Raw genomic sequence first — 15,080 nt, 5'->3', positions numbered from 1 at the left:
TTTGGAGTGGGGGAGGGGAGTCTGGCTCGCCCATTCCTCTTGAGTGATTCTCACGTCACAAAAGACATATAAAAACAACATGATTAGCAATCATTTCTCATTAAGGAAACACAAAGAAAAACATTTAGTCAATTCAAGAAGAACCGTAACATGTTCAAATTAACACGTGATTGAGATACACGTCAGACACTTCAGGACCGTATGAAACCTGAGGGGCAGATCCTCGGCTGGCGTAAACCAGCAGAGCTCTACTGAAGGTGTGGTACCTATTTACCCAGCTGAAGAGCTGGCAGAGTCATTGCATTGGGGCCCATTGTAAATTAGCCTCACTCATGTGGGCTCCAGCGCTTCCAGTATGTCAGGCTAATGGCCCTTTCCTTAGTTTAGGATGTGAATTCTTTCCAGAGCCTTTCCCTTCTCCCTTTTGGTTGTTTCAGTGGGCTATGAATGGTGGTGTATGCTCAATGGTATCCTTGGTGTGTTCCCTGTTTATAATATATATATATATATATATATATATATATATAATGTCTTGTACAAGCATCTCCCAGCTGATGGAGAAAACCTTGGCATAGATCCTACTGTTCTGGCTAGTGGGTAGGTGCTTTCCTTTAGTTCACCTGGAAGCGCAATCTGGGTTTGAAGTCTTGAGTAGCATGCCAATCACGCACCGTGCCATATTCTGCCCTCAGATGCATTCACACGACACTCGCTGACTTCAGGGGTAAGCATCTGAGGGCATAATTTGGCTTGGTGAGTGCAGCCATAGGTTGAGAAGATTTCACTGATGAGCAAAGTTTCTGTCTGGGCACGGGTTGTCAGACACAACATGGTGTAGACCTCACATCAGATATAGGAAAGAGGACAGGCAGAGTGAGAAACAATCATCAGAAGGCTTTACAGAGCTTGGAAGAGATGGAGTGTTGACACCTCAAACAATAAATAGCCTTATAGATTCATAGATTCTAAAGCCAGAAGGGCTCATTATGATCAACTAGTCTGACCTTCTGGGTATCTCAGGCCATAGAACTTCCCCAAAATAATTCCTAGAGCAGATCTTTTAGAAAAACATCCAGTCTTGATTTAAAAATGGTCAGTGATCGAGAATCCACCATGATCCTTGGTAAATTGTTCCAATGGTTAATTACCTTCACTGTTAACGTGAATTATACCTTATTTCCAGTCTGAATTTGCCTAGCTTAAACTTCCAGCCATTGGATTGTGTTAGACCTTTGTCTGCTAGACTGAAGAGCTCATTATTAAATATTTGTTCTCCTTGCAGGTACTTAAAACTGATATCAAGTCACCCGTAACCATCTCTTTGTTGAGCTAGATAGATTGAGTCCTTGCCTCTGTTACTATCAGGCAGGATTTCTAATTCTTTGACTATTCTCATGGCTCTGCTCTGAACCCTCTCCAGTTTATCATCATTCTTCTTGAATTGTGGACACCAGAACTGGATGCACTATCCCAGCAGCAGTCACTCCAATGCCAAATACAGGAGTAAAATAACCTCTCTGCTCCTACTTGAGATTCCCGTTTACACATCCCAGGGTCATATTAGGTCTTTTGGCCACACAGTCATATTGGGAGCAGATTTTCCAACATGAACCCCAAATCTTTTTCAGAGTCACTGCTTCCCAGGACAGAGTCCCCGATCCTGAAAGCATGGCCTGCGTTCTTTGTTCCTAGATGGATACATTTACATTTAGCCGTATTAAAATGCATATTGTTTGCTTGTGCTCATTTTACCAAGCGATCCAGATCACTCTGAATCAGTGACCTGATCTCTTCATTATTTACCATTCCCTCAATTTTTGTGTCATCTGCAAACTTGATCAGTGACGATTTTATGTTTTCTTCCAGGTCACTGATAAAATGTTAAACAGCATAGGACCGAGAACAGATCCCTTTGAGGCCCACTGGAAACAGACCTTCTCGATGGCAACTCACGGTTTACAGTTACAGTTTGAGACTTATCAGTTAGCCAGTTTTGAATTTAATGTGTGCCGTGGTAATTTTGTACCATTTTAGTTTTTTGACTCTGATGGACTCCGTACAGCAAATGCTGAAAAGCCGGTAAAATATCTGGGCTCTCTGGGGAAAGGTGTCTGGTGATTCACTCTACTTGTGTAAGTTAGGGCATGTCTACGCTGCCCAAAACCCCCCAGAAAAACCCCAGGTGTGTTCTTAACTTGGAATAGTTAACTCAGGTTAAAATAGCAGGTGAAGACACAGCAACTCGGCTAAAGCCTATAGGGCAGCCTGGGGTTGAATTCAAGCTGCTAACCTGAGTTAAAAGCTAAGTTGCCATGTTTCCATTGCTCTTTTAACCTGAGTTAAAGTTAAGAACACACCTTTTTGTTTTTGCAGGGTAGATCTACTCTAAGCTATAAGTTAAATGCAGTGACAGTGACTATACATGGTAAGCTGTATGCAAAAGTAATGAATAATCAAGTAACACACATGATTATTTCTGTCTTCTAAAGCAGAATGGAAGTTAATTAGCACAGCAATCTCTGATGAACCATTTGCAGAAGATGTAGCTATCGGATGATCTGAAAGAGTATGTAATTCCTATACAGGCATATGATATTAACACAGTAAATCCCCTGTAGACCCCCTGAATGTAAAAATCGCTCAGATGATATTTTGTGCCATGTGTTATACATTTTATTTATTTTTTTCCTAAGAGGTTTCATTTAAAGTAATTGGTTCTCTCTCCAGTTCACAAGGAGTATAGGAAGCCTCCGATATTTCACAGTGACAGGGTCCTTGAGGAAAGATTTAGCTGCTTGCTACTTATTTTCTCTGAAATGTGTCATTTTAGGTGGACTTTTGACAGGGAACATTTTTATTAGTTTATGGGATTTGGAAACGCTGACACACACGTTTATAGTGCCTCTGGAGAACTTTGCTGAAAGGCCAGGAAGCCAATTCCCAAAAACAAGAGCAGTCCTATTCCTAAAATATTGCTGTTTCTTTTTAAAATGTGAATTAGAGACTCATATTGTGGGTGTTTTTTCATTGACTTTAATCTATTTTGGACAATTTGGCTTTGCATTATTGTTTTGTTCCCCAAAGCACCAAATTTACCCATTCAATACTGAATGATGACCAAAGGCAGGTTAATCTGGGGGAGTTGGGGGACGGGAGTGCTCTTCCACTAACCCCCGGCAGCCCAACATATCTGACACTAAGCTAATGGATGGGGAGGGAGGTGTGCATGTGATACAGGATGAAGGTTGTGTGTCTAGGTTTCCAACCCTGCTCCCATTAAAGTCAAGGTCAAAACTCCTACTAACTTCAGTGGGAGAAGGAGCAGGCTCTCAATATCACTTTCACCACTGAAAAAGGACATTGTATCTGTTCTCTTATGGCTTCCATGCAGAAATAAAGAAGAAAAAGATTAAATCTGATCTAAAATTCAGTCACCCAGCCCTCAAAACACATAAAGCAAAGGAATCGACTTTGGATGAAAGAAAAAAGGGCTACAACGCCTGATAGCTAGGATTTCATAAGAGATGAAACCATTATTATGGAGAGAATTTAGATATTACCAAACATACTGACTCAAGTGCTTTCAGGTATTAAACTTAGGAGAACTGTGGACTATGATGCAAGCCAGAACCGATGGTTGATGTGTAAATATGAAGTTGGAGATTCTCATTTCTCACACTGGGGACTGGCTGGTAAGCAAATCCCCCTTCTACCCCTAATGAATGTTTACAAATATGTCTCAGTGTAGTGGAGTATAGGTGAATAACCTGAGCTTTTCAATGATTTTAGCCACTGGTTAAATATTATTAAATAGTTTAAGCTGATATCCGTCCAGCTCTTTGCAGTGTATTAAAATATCTTTCTGTACCAACGAGCTGTGTTTCAGCAGAGAGTCTCTTTACTTTGTATAAAGATGTTGGCATAATGTAGTGATGACTCAGACCTCATGTCTTTAGGAATGTATAACATCCTTTATCAAGACAGAACACAGTGGCAGTGGTTTGTATGTCCTAGATGTGGTTGCTACTTTTATATGTTTTTAAGTTATTAACGCAAACTGGAAATACAGTAGTATTACGAATTTTCTTTTTTTGGGTTAAACTAAAATGACTTTTCTCATTTTTTGCCATGACAAATAAACAGCTTTAATTATTGATAGCATACATGATATGCCCATAGTATCTCGGGAAACACAAGAAAACTTCCTTCTTGTGAAGCAGATCTTGCTCCCATTGAAGCCAATGGTGAAACTCCTGTTGACTTGAAAGGAAACAAGATCAGGGCCCTTAAATTCCCTGAGCCAGGAGTAGGATTTGTTCCCTGGGTGTCTGAGTGTCACCTTGCTCAGTGCATTCTGTTCCTATGGTGAAGACAGACATCATATGATGACTGTAAAGAAAATACCAAAAACTTGACAAATAAAACAACAATGAAACAAAACAAACATAATGGGACAGAAAATTGACAGCACCTGTTTCAAAGAAACACCAACAGGTCAAATGGAAAATCAAGCATTCCTCCTTTGCTGTTAGACTGATTTGGGAATTGGTTCCACATGCAGTGAACAGAGGTTATGATGCAAAAAAGAAGTGGTAGAAATGTTGTATTCTCCTGCCCAGCAAAGAGATATATGGATTAGCTGGATTGAGCTGATTCTTTTGCATTCCCCTCTTGTAGTTTTGCTGGTGGGTTGTTTTTTGTTGTTGTTCTTGTTGTTAAAAGCATTACTAATAGCTTCCTTACATCCTGAACATTGCAGGACAGACTGTTTTTTGCACATTAGTCCTGCCTCTTAATTTCCATATTTGCAAGATGGAAAATAAATATCGGTGAGAGTATGCTGGCAAAAGCCCTGAAGCTGTGATAGCGCATACACATTAGTTTGGAGAGACCCAAAGAATTTCCTAGCCTGGACAACATGTTAATAGAAAGATTGTCTTAAGGACCACCTGCTCTCCATTCACAAACTAGCCACATCTCTCGGGGCAGCTACAGCACTTGCTGACATGGAAAAGTAATATCAGGAAAGTATTGAATGCATGTTTAAAGCTGAAAGGTGTAATAGCTAGAAACCATGGCCCTGGTCCAATGCCCATTGATGACAGTGGGATCAGGCCCCATAAAACCAACCAGATCTTCAACAGAAAATGGTCTGCAGGGTGCTAGAGACCTAGAACCCCAATTTAAAATCCTCCCAGTTTATAGTCAGTGAACATGTATCAGTCACTATTAAGGCTCCATTTATAAAGGGTTATTTACTGATCAATAGATGTTTTAATAAATGGTTAATCAATTGCAATGGAGTCCCATAGGTCAATAGATTGCTTATCTCCATGGCTTATCACCGCCTTTAACGCATTCTCTGATATGCTTTTAACCATCTGCAACACATACTACCCGTGTCTGCGACATGCTTATAAACACCTCGTGATCATTAAAAAACCCTTTATAAATGGAACCTTAACCGAAAGTGTGACCCAAACAGGGATACAGTTTTGCAGACTGTGGGCAGGAGGGTAAGATTTTGTGACAATTACTGTAGATGGTATTAGGATTCATAGCATTTTGGAAAGAAAGTGGCATCCCAATACCAGTTGCAAGGCCAATAAAAGAATAAGGGAGCTGTTCAGGATGCACCCGAGTTGATGAAATCCTGAAGTTTGATGGGACACAGGTGGACCTGAGACCACCAGGCTTTTAAAATCCTTTTCTATCATCTAGTTCTTCTGCATTCTATTCTGACAAAGGGTGGAGCTGTCAGCGGCATTCTAATCACTTGAAGCTTATTTTACTTTCCATCAGGACAGATCCTGAGCTCCTCACTCAGTTTTCACTTAGGCAAAACTCCCATTGAAGTCAGTGGCCCCTCAGGATTTGGTCCATTATGTTTAATGCCTCACTGAGTTTTGAAAGTGAAAATTATTCCCTACCTAACTGATCCTTATGTACATTGCTTTCCTACACCTCTCCATCAGGTTTTTCTTTTGCTTGGCTTTTTTACCTTAAAAATAGCAGTAATGTTAAGTCTTGTCCTTCCTTGACTTTTGATGGAGGACTGATTGGAGCTGGGAGCTGGCTCCGTCCTTAACTGAAGCGGGGACAGAGTTGAATCCATGAGTGAGATCTTATCTGTGCTTTAGATTAGCCCCTGTTCAGCCATCACAAGCCAGCAACTAGCATAGCTGCTTGGTGCTAACTCCAACTGTAGATACCCGGAAAGCCATGATTTGCACCGGTTCAGGTTTCTCCCTGCTTGAAAGCGGGATAAGTTCAAATGGTGCAAATCACAGCTTGTCTTACCTCGACACGGGGGTTTGCTACAGCACAGCTACACCAATTACTGGCCAGCAATGGCTACCTCTCAATACAGACAAAGCCAACGATTGTCTTTCCTTCCAAGTGTTAATGAAATAAATTGAAAAGTATTTTAAACAGTCTGAAGAAAAGACAATCACTTCTATCCTCCTTTAATGAGGTTTCTTTCTTTCCTTCAAGTTTTCTGATGTCATAAACTTCCTAGACTTCCAGCTGTCCATAGAGTCTTCCAGGGCAGAAAAGGCCTGCATTTCTAATGTCAAAAAAGGCGGGAAGAAAAACCTCTTTAATTAAAACAATATCCCCCAAAACAAAACAAAAACAACCCCCTCTTTCCCTACATCCTAGAGATACAAAAGCACTTATGCTGGTGCATAGACTTAGGTAGCAAAATGTAAGCACTCATGTGTGAAAATGTTGCCTCCATAATAATCTTCTTCCCATATTCTTTTGCATTTGTAACCGTACTAAAGATCGAGATTTTGGGCCTTTTAAGGATTTTGATTTAAAAAAAAAAAGCCTTCAAAAATATCTGTGACGGTGTTTTGTTACAGGCCTTTGGCAATTGCTGTTTTGGGTTCAGAAATGTGGGGTTTGTACCTCCTGGAAGATGTCAAGATCCCTAAACTCAGCATCTGCACTGAACTCTTGTAATTAATTATTGTTTTTAGCAAGGATGAGAACGCTTCATTTTTCATGTTGTCCTCACGTGTTGGCATTTCTTTTCACACACACACAAAAATACTGTTACCACAAGAATCTCTCTAAGCATGGATCCAAATCAGGGCCATCCCATACATTGCAAACATGGGCATTTCACATGCCACGGGATGAGCCACCCTTCAAAATAATGCTCTATTAATCAATGGTTACGATGCAGCAAAATCCCTTACGCAGTGCAGCCACATTCATAACGAATGGACCAGTCGGAGGCCAATTTCCATAGGCAGGGTTTGAAGAATTAGTCACTTCCATCACTGCTGAGCAGGAGTCATGTAGTTTAATGGCCTCATGCTGAGGATTTACACCCCCTGCTGTCATGATTAATATGGCAATGGAGATTGAACTGTGTGGACATATTGATTTATTGGGCTGCATGGCAAGGCAAAGCAAATCCAGGCTACTTACCTTAGTGCAGACCCCTTTGGTGTTGCAATGCCATAGCCTTTGGAATCCAAGTTACCTCCCACCTTCATGGTGTCACATGGCTTGCGCTGCTCTATATACTCATTCATGGTGGACTCCAGGAGGTAGGCGTACTTCCCTTTCGACTTCCTCACCCGGATCATCCCCTCTTCTGTGGTCCTCACAAAAACGGAGGGTTCCGCTGATTTCATGTACGTCCACATCTTTTCAAACACGGCGATTTTAGATCGCTGCATGGGGCAACACAAACCCAGCATGTATTAGACTGGAAACAGAGGCTTGTGTACCAGTGGAGACTCAGAGTTGGCTTGAGCATGTACCTATGGTTTGTATCAGCTAAGGAAGGCCATCTGTGTTAGAAATAGTTTAATGAGTGACTTTAGGTCGAAGAGCTCGAATACCCGGCAAGCCCTATGGGCCATTTGCTTCAAGTAATTTCAGGATTAGAACAATCTAGCAATGAGTGTCATTCACCCAGGGCTGGATTGTTTCTGTTAGGTATGAGCAAGATGAAAGAGCTGCATGGGGCTATATCTCCCTGGGGCAACAATGGGAGGTGGCATTTTCAGCAAGCAGAATTCTCCACAGAGTCACTGGTGTGGAGGGAGAGCATACCCTCTACTAGAAAAGAGAGTTCACGGGGGTGGGGTTATCACAGCCTATAAATACTGTACTTTGGGTACACCAATATACTTGGAAACATTGAAAGTATTTAGATGCCAATGATGGTAGGATGAGAAGCTAAGGCAAGGAGGATGGAAATGTTCAGACTAGATGTTACGGAAATGTGCTTAACAATAAGAGCAATTATATGGCAGAATAGATTCCCAAGGGAAGTGGTAACATCTCCATCCCTGCAGATGTTTGAGGAGACATTAATGGGAATGTTGTAGGAAGCAAAATGAAGGAGGTAGACTAGATAGCCAACATAATCTTTTCTGGCTCTGCTATGTATGTTTTTGCCATACATAATGGCAGCATATTTATATATGGTAAGTGGTTCCATTTAATTACAGGGCAAACCAAAGACTTATTATTCTGTAAACTTGAGTTGCAAGTCACAGGGTAATTACTTTTGGAACTGCTAAGTGTAATTACTCAGTAATGTGCAGAAGCATGTAATTACTATATGTTTCTAGGTTATTTATGTATTCAGCAAACTACATGATCTGTAATTTCCATGGAATGGCACAAAGACTGACACAATATTTTTGTTTTGTATATGAAAGTCTTGACCATTTTCTCTTACCCTAAAAAATTCTTTAGTTGACCCAGCTTCCAGGGTCCCGTAGGCAATCTCTGTCTGCTTGGCTAAGTCTTCTGCACTCTCTATGGGGGACACCATCCGTTCCACTGTCAGGAAGGCAGCCAGGTTAGCCGTGTAGGAAGAGATGATGATCAAGGTGAAAAACCACCAGACACCACCAACTATGCGGCCAGAGAGGGATCTAAAGACAAAAGTGAAGGGTGAGGGGAATCGGGATGAAGGAGTAGAAGATACAATTCAGTGATATAGGTGTGGTATGTGGTTTAACACCATATCAATGACTGCTGAGCAATACCAGCTCTTACACCTGTTTCCTGGGAAGCTCAGTGTCAAAATGGGAGAGTGCGTCTCTCTCTATTTCCTTGTTATATGTGTCAAGACACAAGCTTGAGTGAAACAAAACTATCACTGCTGGTGAAAAAAAATGTTTGCAGAGTAACATTTTCTTTAATTTTCATTTTCTTTCAGATAAAAAAAATAGCAAAACACAGCAACAATAGAAAACTTTAAATTCCTGGGTAGGGTAGTACCTACCTCGGATGGAATTCTTTACATATATCAGGAACAAGTGAAATCTTAGCAATGATATATGTCCAATGCTAGATAAGGATGGTAAAATGATCAGTCTTGTGCAGAAAAGGCAGAAATATTTAATAAATGTTTCTCTTCTGTGTTTGATTCCTAGGTTCATGGAATTTAAGGCTAGAAGGACCATCAGGTAATCTAGTCTGACCTCCTGTATATCACAGGCTATTACATTTCACCCCAGTTACTCCTGTAATAAGCCCATTTGGAAAGAAACAGGATGATGTAATTCATGTATTACAGTCATAATGAAATACTTTCTTTTCCATCAGGAACTAGGGAGGACATTAAACAGCAACTATTAAATTAAACATTTTTAAATCTGCAGAACAGGATAATTTGTATGGGCCGAGACACTCTTTGAAACATGAATGTTGATTTTTAACAAATCTTGGAACAGTAGGAAAGTTCCAGAGCACTGGACAAAAGGTAATGTCATACCCATATTTAAAAGGGGTAAATGGGATGATATGAGTAGCTAGATGCTGACATAAATCCCAGGCAAAATCATGGAAAGGCTGCTCTGGGATGCAATGAGTAGCGAATTAAAGAGTGGTACCATGATTTTATGGAAAATACGTCTTGTCAAACAAGCATCTTTTTTTCGCATGAGATCACAAGTTTGGTTGATAAAGAAAACTGCACTGACATAGTATAATTAGACTTCAGTAAGGCATTTGACTTAGTTCTGCATGACTTTCTATAAAAACCACTATACTGTGTAGCACATAACTAAATAGATTAACAATTGGTTAACTATTAGATCACAAAAATTAACTGTATATGGGAAATCATTAGCCAATGAGAATGTTTCTACTGAGGATCCTCAGGGTCATTGCTCATTGGCCCAATGCTGTTCAATAACTTTGCCAGTCATCTGGCAGAACACATAAAATCATTTCTGGTAAAATTTAGGGATGATCTGAAAATTGGTGGAGTGGTAAATAGTCATGGCACATGTCAGTTATGTAGGCTGATCTGGATTGCTTGGTAAACTGGGCTCATCTGAACAATATGCATTTTAATACAGCCAAGAGACAAGGGGATTTGTCCATCACTTGGAGTCTGTAAATCAAGACTGGATAGCTTGCTCAAAGATATGCTATAGCTCAAACAGAAATTATGGGTTTGATGCAGAGTTCAGCATGTCAGGTTCTTTGCCCTGTGTTATGCAGGAGATCAAACTCAATGATCATAACAGTCCTTTCTGGTTTTATAATCTATGAATCTACTGCATTCTTTCTCCAGTCAGATTGCCAAAACACTCTAGGATCTGAAGACAGACAGACAGATCGCTCAAGCAGGAATCTATTTACTGCATTCAAACATTTTAATATAATTTTAAAGGGAAGATTCTGTTTTTAAAAGAGATTTTAATAATGATGCTCCCTCCTCAAAGTGCTTGTACTCTCTTTCCTTTTTAGCCAAACCCATCTCTCAGGCAGGAAGGAAACCATAATGCTACTTTATGCAGCCAGGCTGGCAAGGAAGGGGTTATCTATCAGAAACACTGCCTCCCACCTGTGAGCTCAGCCTTTTCTCTCTGCAGTGTGTCTCTTTAACATCCTCTGTCACTGCCCTGAAATCTGGCCTGGACTATGGTAATGGAGATGTAGCCTTTAAATGACAGACATGGTGATGACACATGTCAGCATCCATTCCATCCTGTGTCTGGGTTTGCATGAGTAAATGGATCCAGCTGCCATGCTTTCTAGAAGTCATTGTGGGCTAATACAATTTGGCAAACAAAACTCCACACTCCATTGCTCCAGCTAGGGAAAAAACAAACAAAAGCCACACTTCACTAATTGCAGAAATCAGAGATGGAAAAAAAGTGAATTAAAGTAGTCTGTTCCCTGCACCGCTCCTCTATATTGCATATTACTGCTTTGTCCAAGGCTATCTTTAGATCTCTCGTGGATGTGGAAGTAGCTGTTCTTTCATTTATATCAATCTGACCTGAAATCCCTTTGGTCAAAATTGCCATTCTTTGAGCTCAGAGAGACACCACGTAATGGAAACCAGGGCCCACATTTGCTCAGCAACAAAACTCTTCTGAATACATTTGCAATTTGCAGAAGGGAGACCACACATTTTTAATACCGGGGAAATAAAAGCCAATGCATCAAACACACTCTCAGCTTCACACTCCCGGAGAGCAATCAGAGCAGTTTTCACAAAGTGCAGAGAGAGCAGTCTGCAGGAAATACAGCCACAGTAAATGGCAGGGACAAAACAGCAAACTGTTTATTTTACTTTTTTTTTTCTTCTTCTTCCAGATTTGTGAGTGAAATGATTGCTTATGAAAGTAGAATTGGCTTGAGCCAGGCACTGGGCAAGTGACTTTCCAGCAGCCTGCCAGGGCATCTCAATGCTGATCTGTAGTCCCCCTGGCTACTTCAGTCCTAAGGCTTACTTAACCAGTCATGTATATTGCAGGCTGCTTCTGTGATGTCAGCAAACTCATTATCACCTGAAACCTGAGCTGGAGGTGAAAGATTTCAAAGCAGTGAAATGTATAGTCTCAGGTAGAATCCCGCTCCCTGATCTAGTTAATATAACCTACGTCTGAAGTGATGTTCATAAAGGTGATCGTTTCTTTTCTTTAAAAACAAAAATCACCTCTTACAAAGCAATAAGAACCCCATATTTTAATATAGGGCAGGTGGACATGTTTCATGACTGTTAGGACACTGTTATATTGGGACCATCTTGCAGCTGTTCAGAACCCAGCATGACACAGGTTAGTTGCCTTGGCCCAGATGAGTTGTTGGCTATCTCAGCAAAATGGCCAATGACTAGATGGTCCTAGGGACTGAACTGCCTCCCATAGAAGTGTATGCAGTGTAGTTGTACCCGTGTTGGTCCTAAGATATTAGAGAGACCAGGTGGGTAAGGTAATATGTTTTATTGGACCTACTTCAGTTAGTGAGAGAGACAAGCTTTCGAGACACACAGAGCTTTCAGATGCTCAGAGTACCTTTTCCAGATTTGAAGACGAGCTCTGTGTGGCTTGAAAACTTCTCTCTCTCACCAACAGAAGATGATTCAATAAAACATTATCTCCCTTACCTTGTCTCTCCCCAAGAGGCGGTCATTCTAAATCAGAGTTAAGGAATGATGTGGGGAAATGGGAACTAACATGACATTCTTTCTGCAGAGGATTTCAGCCTCCAGGTCCGTCAACTCCAACATCTTTCACCAGAGTTCACAACATGTTACTTTTAATAAATGGTGGAGGGAGTGGGGGTGAACACACCTTTGGGTCTGCAGGAAAACAAAAAAAACCACAAATGTTTCCCTAATTAGTCTAGATGATGTGTGTTTGGGGAAGGAAGCACTTGTAAGAGGCAATAGAGGCACCAAACAAGAGTAACCGGATAATGTCAATTCCAACAATTTCTGATGACGAAGGCCACTTCAACCTGGCAAGTGACACTTGCATAGCTAATTATTACATTCATCCTCCAGCTGCAATTATACAGCTTTTCTTCCCTGATGAAGCTGGGATATATTTGTGACTTAATTCCTGTCAGCTGCAGTCAACTGGACCCCAGCCTTTAGACTGCAGACATCATTACCTTATTCTTTATTGATTTATTGCGTAGGGGCTGCCTACTGTTAGCTGCAGATGGATTTTGCTTCCGGATCATGCACCTGTCATGAGCTGGATAAAAAAGTAACAATGGGGTATTGGCATCTGCTCCCCGCAGAAGACGACACCCAATGGAAACAGCCATTCACCCTAGTGTCACAGCAATGTGCCTTACCACAAGCGGAAGCAACACAAACCTCAAACACGGTTATGCCTTATTGTGTGATGGTTCATCAGAGACAAAGTTGAAGAGCAACATTTTGTCCCCATTGCTAGATATGCAACTTAGAGTTAGAAACCTTAAATCTAGGCCTCTGCAAGTACATAATACTGAATTGACTCAGATTGCAAGCACTTTGGGGGCAAAGGCTATCTTTGAGGTTTGTGTTTGTACAGGACATAGCGCAATGGGTTTCTGGCCCATGAATGGGGGCAACTGCAGTACAAGTCAATAATAATAATGAAGGGAATATGTCCATGATGAAACATCACACGATTGGATGTAACCCTACCGGGCATTTCTACAGTTCAATATCAGTGACATATGTTAAACAAAGGCTCTCAAGTTGGAATTTTTGGGGCACACAGATAGACTAGCCAGACTCTGGACCCGTGCTCAGTAGAACAATGGTACTGCTGACCAAATGTAAATGACTGAGAAGACAATAGCAGCTGCTGTAACATATTTTATAGCCCTTGCCCTGTTGCATCTGTAGACTGAAAAGAGGCAGCAGTGCTATCACCGTGGATACAGTTTTGAAAAGTGCTTAAGTGACTTAGGAGATGGAGTCCCATTTTCAAGTGACAGACACTTAGGAGCTTCCATTTCATTGCAAGCCAATAGGACTTCGTCTCCTAAGTCACTTTGACGCTTTTGAAAATTGTATCCCATAGAGATTCACCTAAATTGTATCCTAACAGAGATTCACCTACGACTTGAGTGATAGATGTCATTTTTTAAACCAGTTGCTCTGAAGTTCGACAAAGTCTATTTTGTGTCTTTATATTACTTTATATTAATAGGCAGTATGAGGTTTGAATTCCCTTGCATTGAGTATTCTCATGCCTCCTAGGCCATGCCAAGCATAACATTAGGTTAGCCGGCTTTCCACTGTACTGAAACTGCTGTTAGTGACTGAGCTCTCTATTGAAGTAAGGAAAGATTTCTGTGCCCACATCTTTTAGCCCTCACAAAGACATGCCACGGGTCTTGACATTTGGATCTGTGTATTTAACTCTTGTATTTATTCATAATCATGATTGTATTAATACTTGGGAACAGCAGCCTTTTTAAACAGAATAAAATCCTTGCAAGTAATAAGCGGAGAGGATAATAGTGTAACAAGAGGCTTTCATTAACGTTTGGCTGACTCTGGGATGTGGAAAATGATGAAATAGCTAGATTAACCAGATGGGGTTTTGTTTTGATTTGTTTTGCTTTCTCTGCACTCAGAGCAATTCTCTTCTACACACTCCGAACTGAGACCCCTGGGGCTCTTCTTCCAACTTTATCTGGCTGGCCATAATCACCCCATGCCCTCTGCCCACTGCTGATTCTCTATTGCCCTTATCACCGCCAGCTAGCAAGGCCTATCTCTCCAATGGAATATTACTGAAGTCCTCCAGGTACCATGTTCCTGTAGAAGTTGAATGCTGAATTTTTTTGGTCTTCTATTTCCATTTTGTGACATTTGGGAAAAAAGTCCAAATTGGAATGAAAAACAGGAAATTCTGAAATTTCCTATGAAATGAATATTCTGACAAATTTCAATTTGGGCCCATTGAAACATTTCATTTTGATAAGGTAAAAATGTTTCATTTCTACTTTATCATTTCAATTCATTTTGTTTAGACATTTACACTACAGTAAACCATTGTATGCAAAATAATCTATATGATATTAAATTAAAATATTAATTTGCATATTACCAGTCTAAATTAAATGAACTGAAATGATAGTGTCATATCTGATTGTGCTACCTTATCGAAACAAAATGTTTCAGTGTTATCAAAGTGAAAGGAGAAATTCATTTTGACTTTCTCATTTTGTTTCCATAACAATTTGTTTCAAATTTTTCCCATGAACAGCTCTGCCAGAAGTCACATGTTCCCGCAGAATGTTTAGGTTTCCACTAAAGGACATCTTTCAGTAGAAAACTGTTCTGTAATTTT

General features: G+C 40.6%; 1 protein-coding gene across 2 annotated transcripts in view; it reads right to left on the bottom strand.

The window, feature by feature from the left end:
* The window catches only part of GRIA1 (glutamate ionotropic receptor AMPA type subunit 1), a 160,790-nt gene that overhangs the window by 14,457 nt on the left and 131,253 nt on the right, over window positions 1-15,080 (bottom strand). For both annotated transcript variants that reach the window (XM_045028034.1, XM_045028033.1), the window contains exons 12-13: window positions 8,711-8,909; window positions 7,444-7,691 (exon numbers count right to left, since the gene is read on the bottom strand). In XM_045028034.1, coding sequence (XP_044883969.1) covers window positions 7,444-7,691; window positions 8,711-8,909 — 447 coding nt within the window. The remainder of the gene's footprint in view (window positions 1-7,443; window positions 7,692-8,710; window positions 8,910-15,080) is intronic.

This window comes from Mauremys mutica, chromosome 8, assembly GCF_020497125.1.
Source record: "Mauremys mutica isolate MM-2020 ecotype Southern chromosome 8, ASM2049712v1, whole genome shotgun sequence".
In the NCBI taxonomy this organism is placed as follows: Eukaryota; Metazoa; Chordata; order Testudines; family Geoemydidae; genus Mauremys; species Mauremys mutica.
Note: the sequence above shows the minus strand (reverse complement) of the source record. Positions and strands in the feature narration are given on the sequence as shown.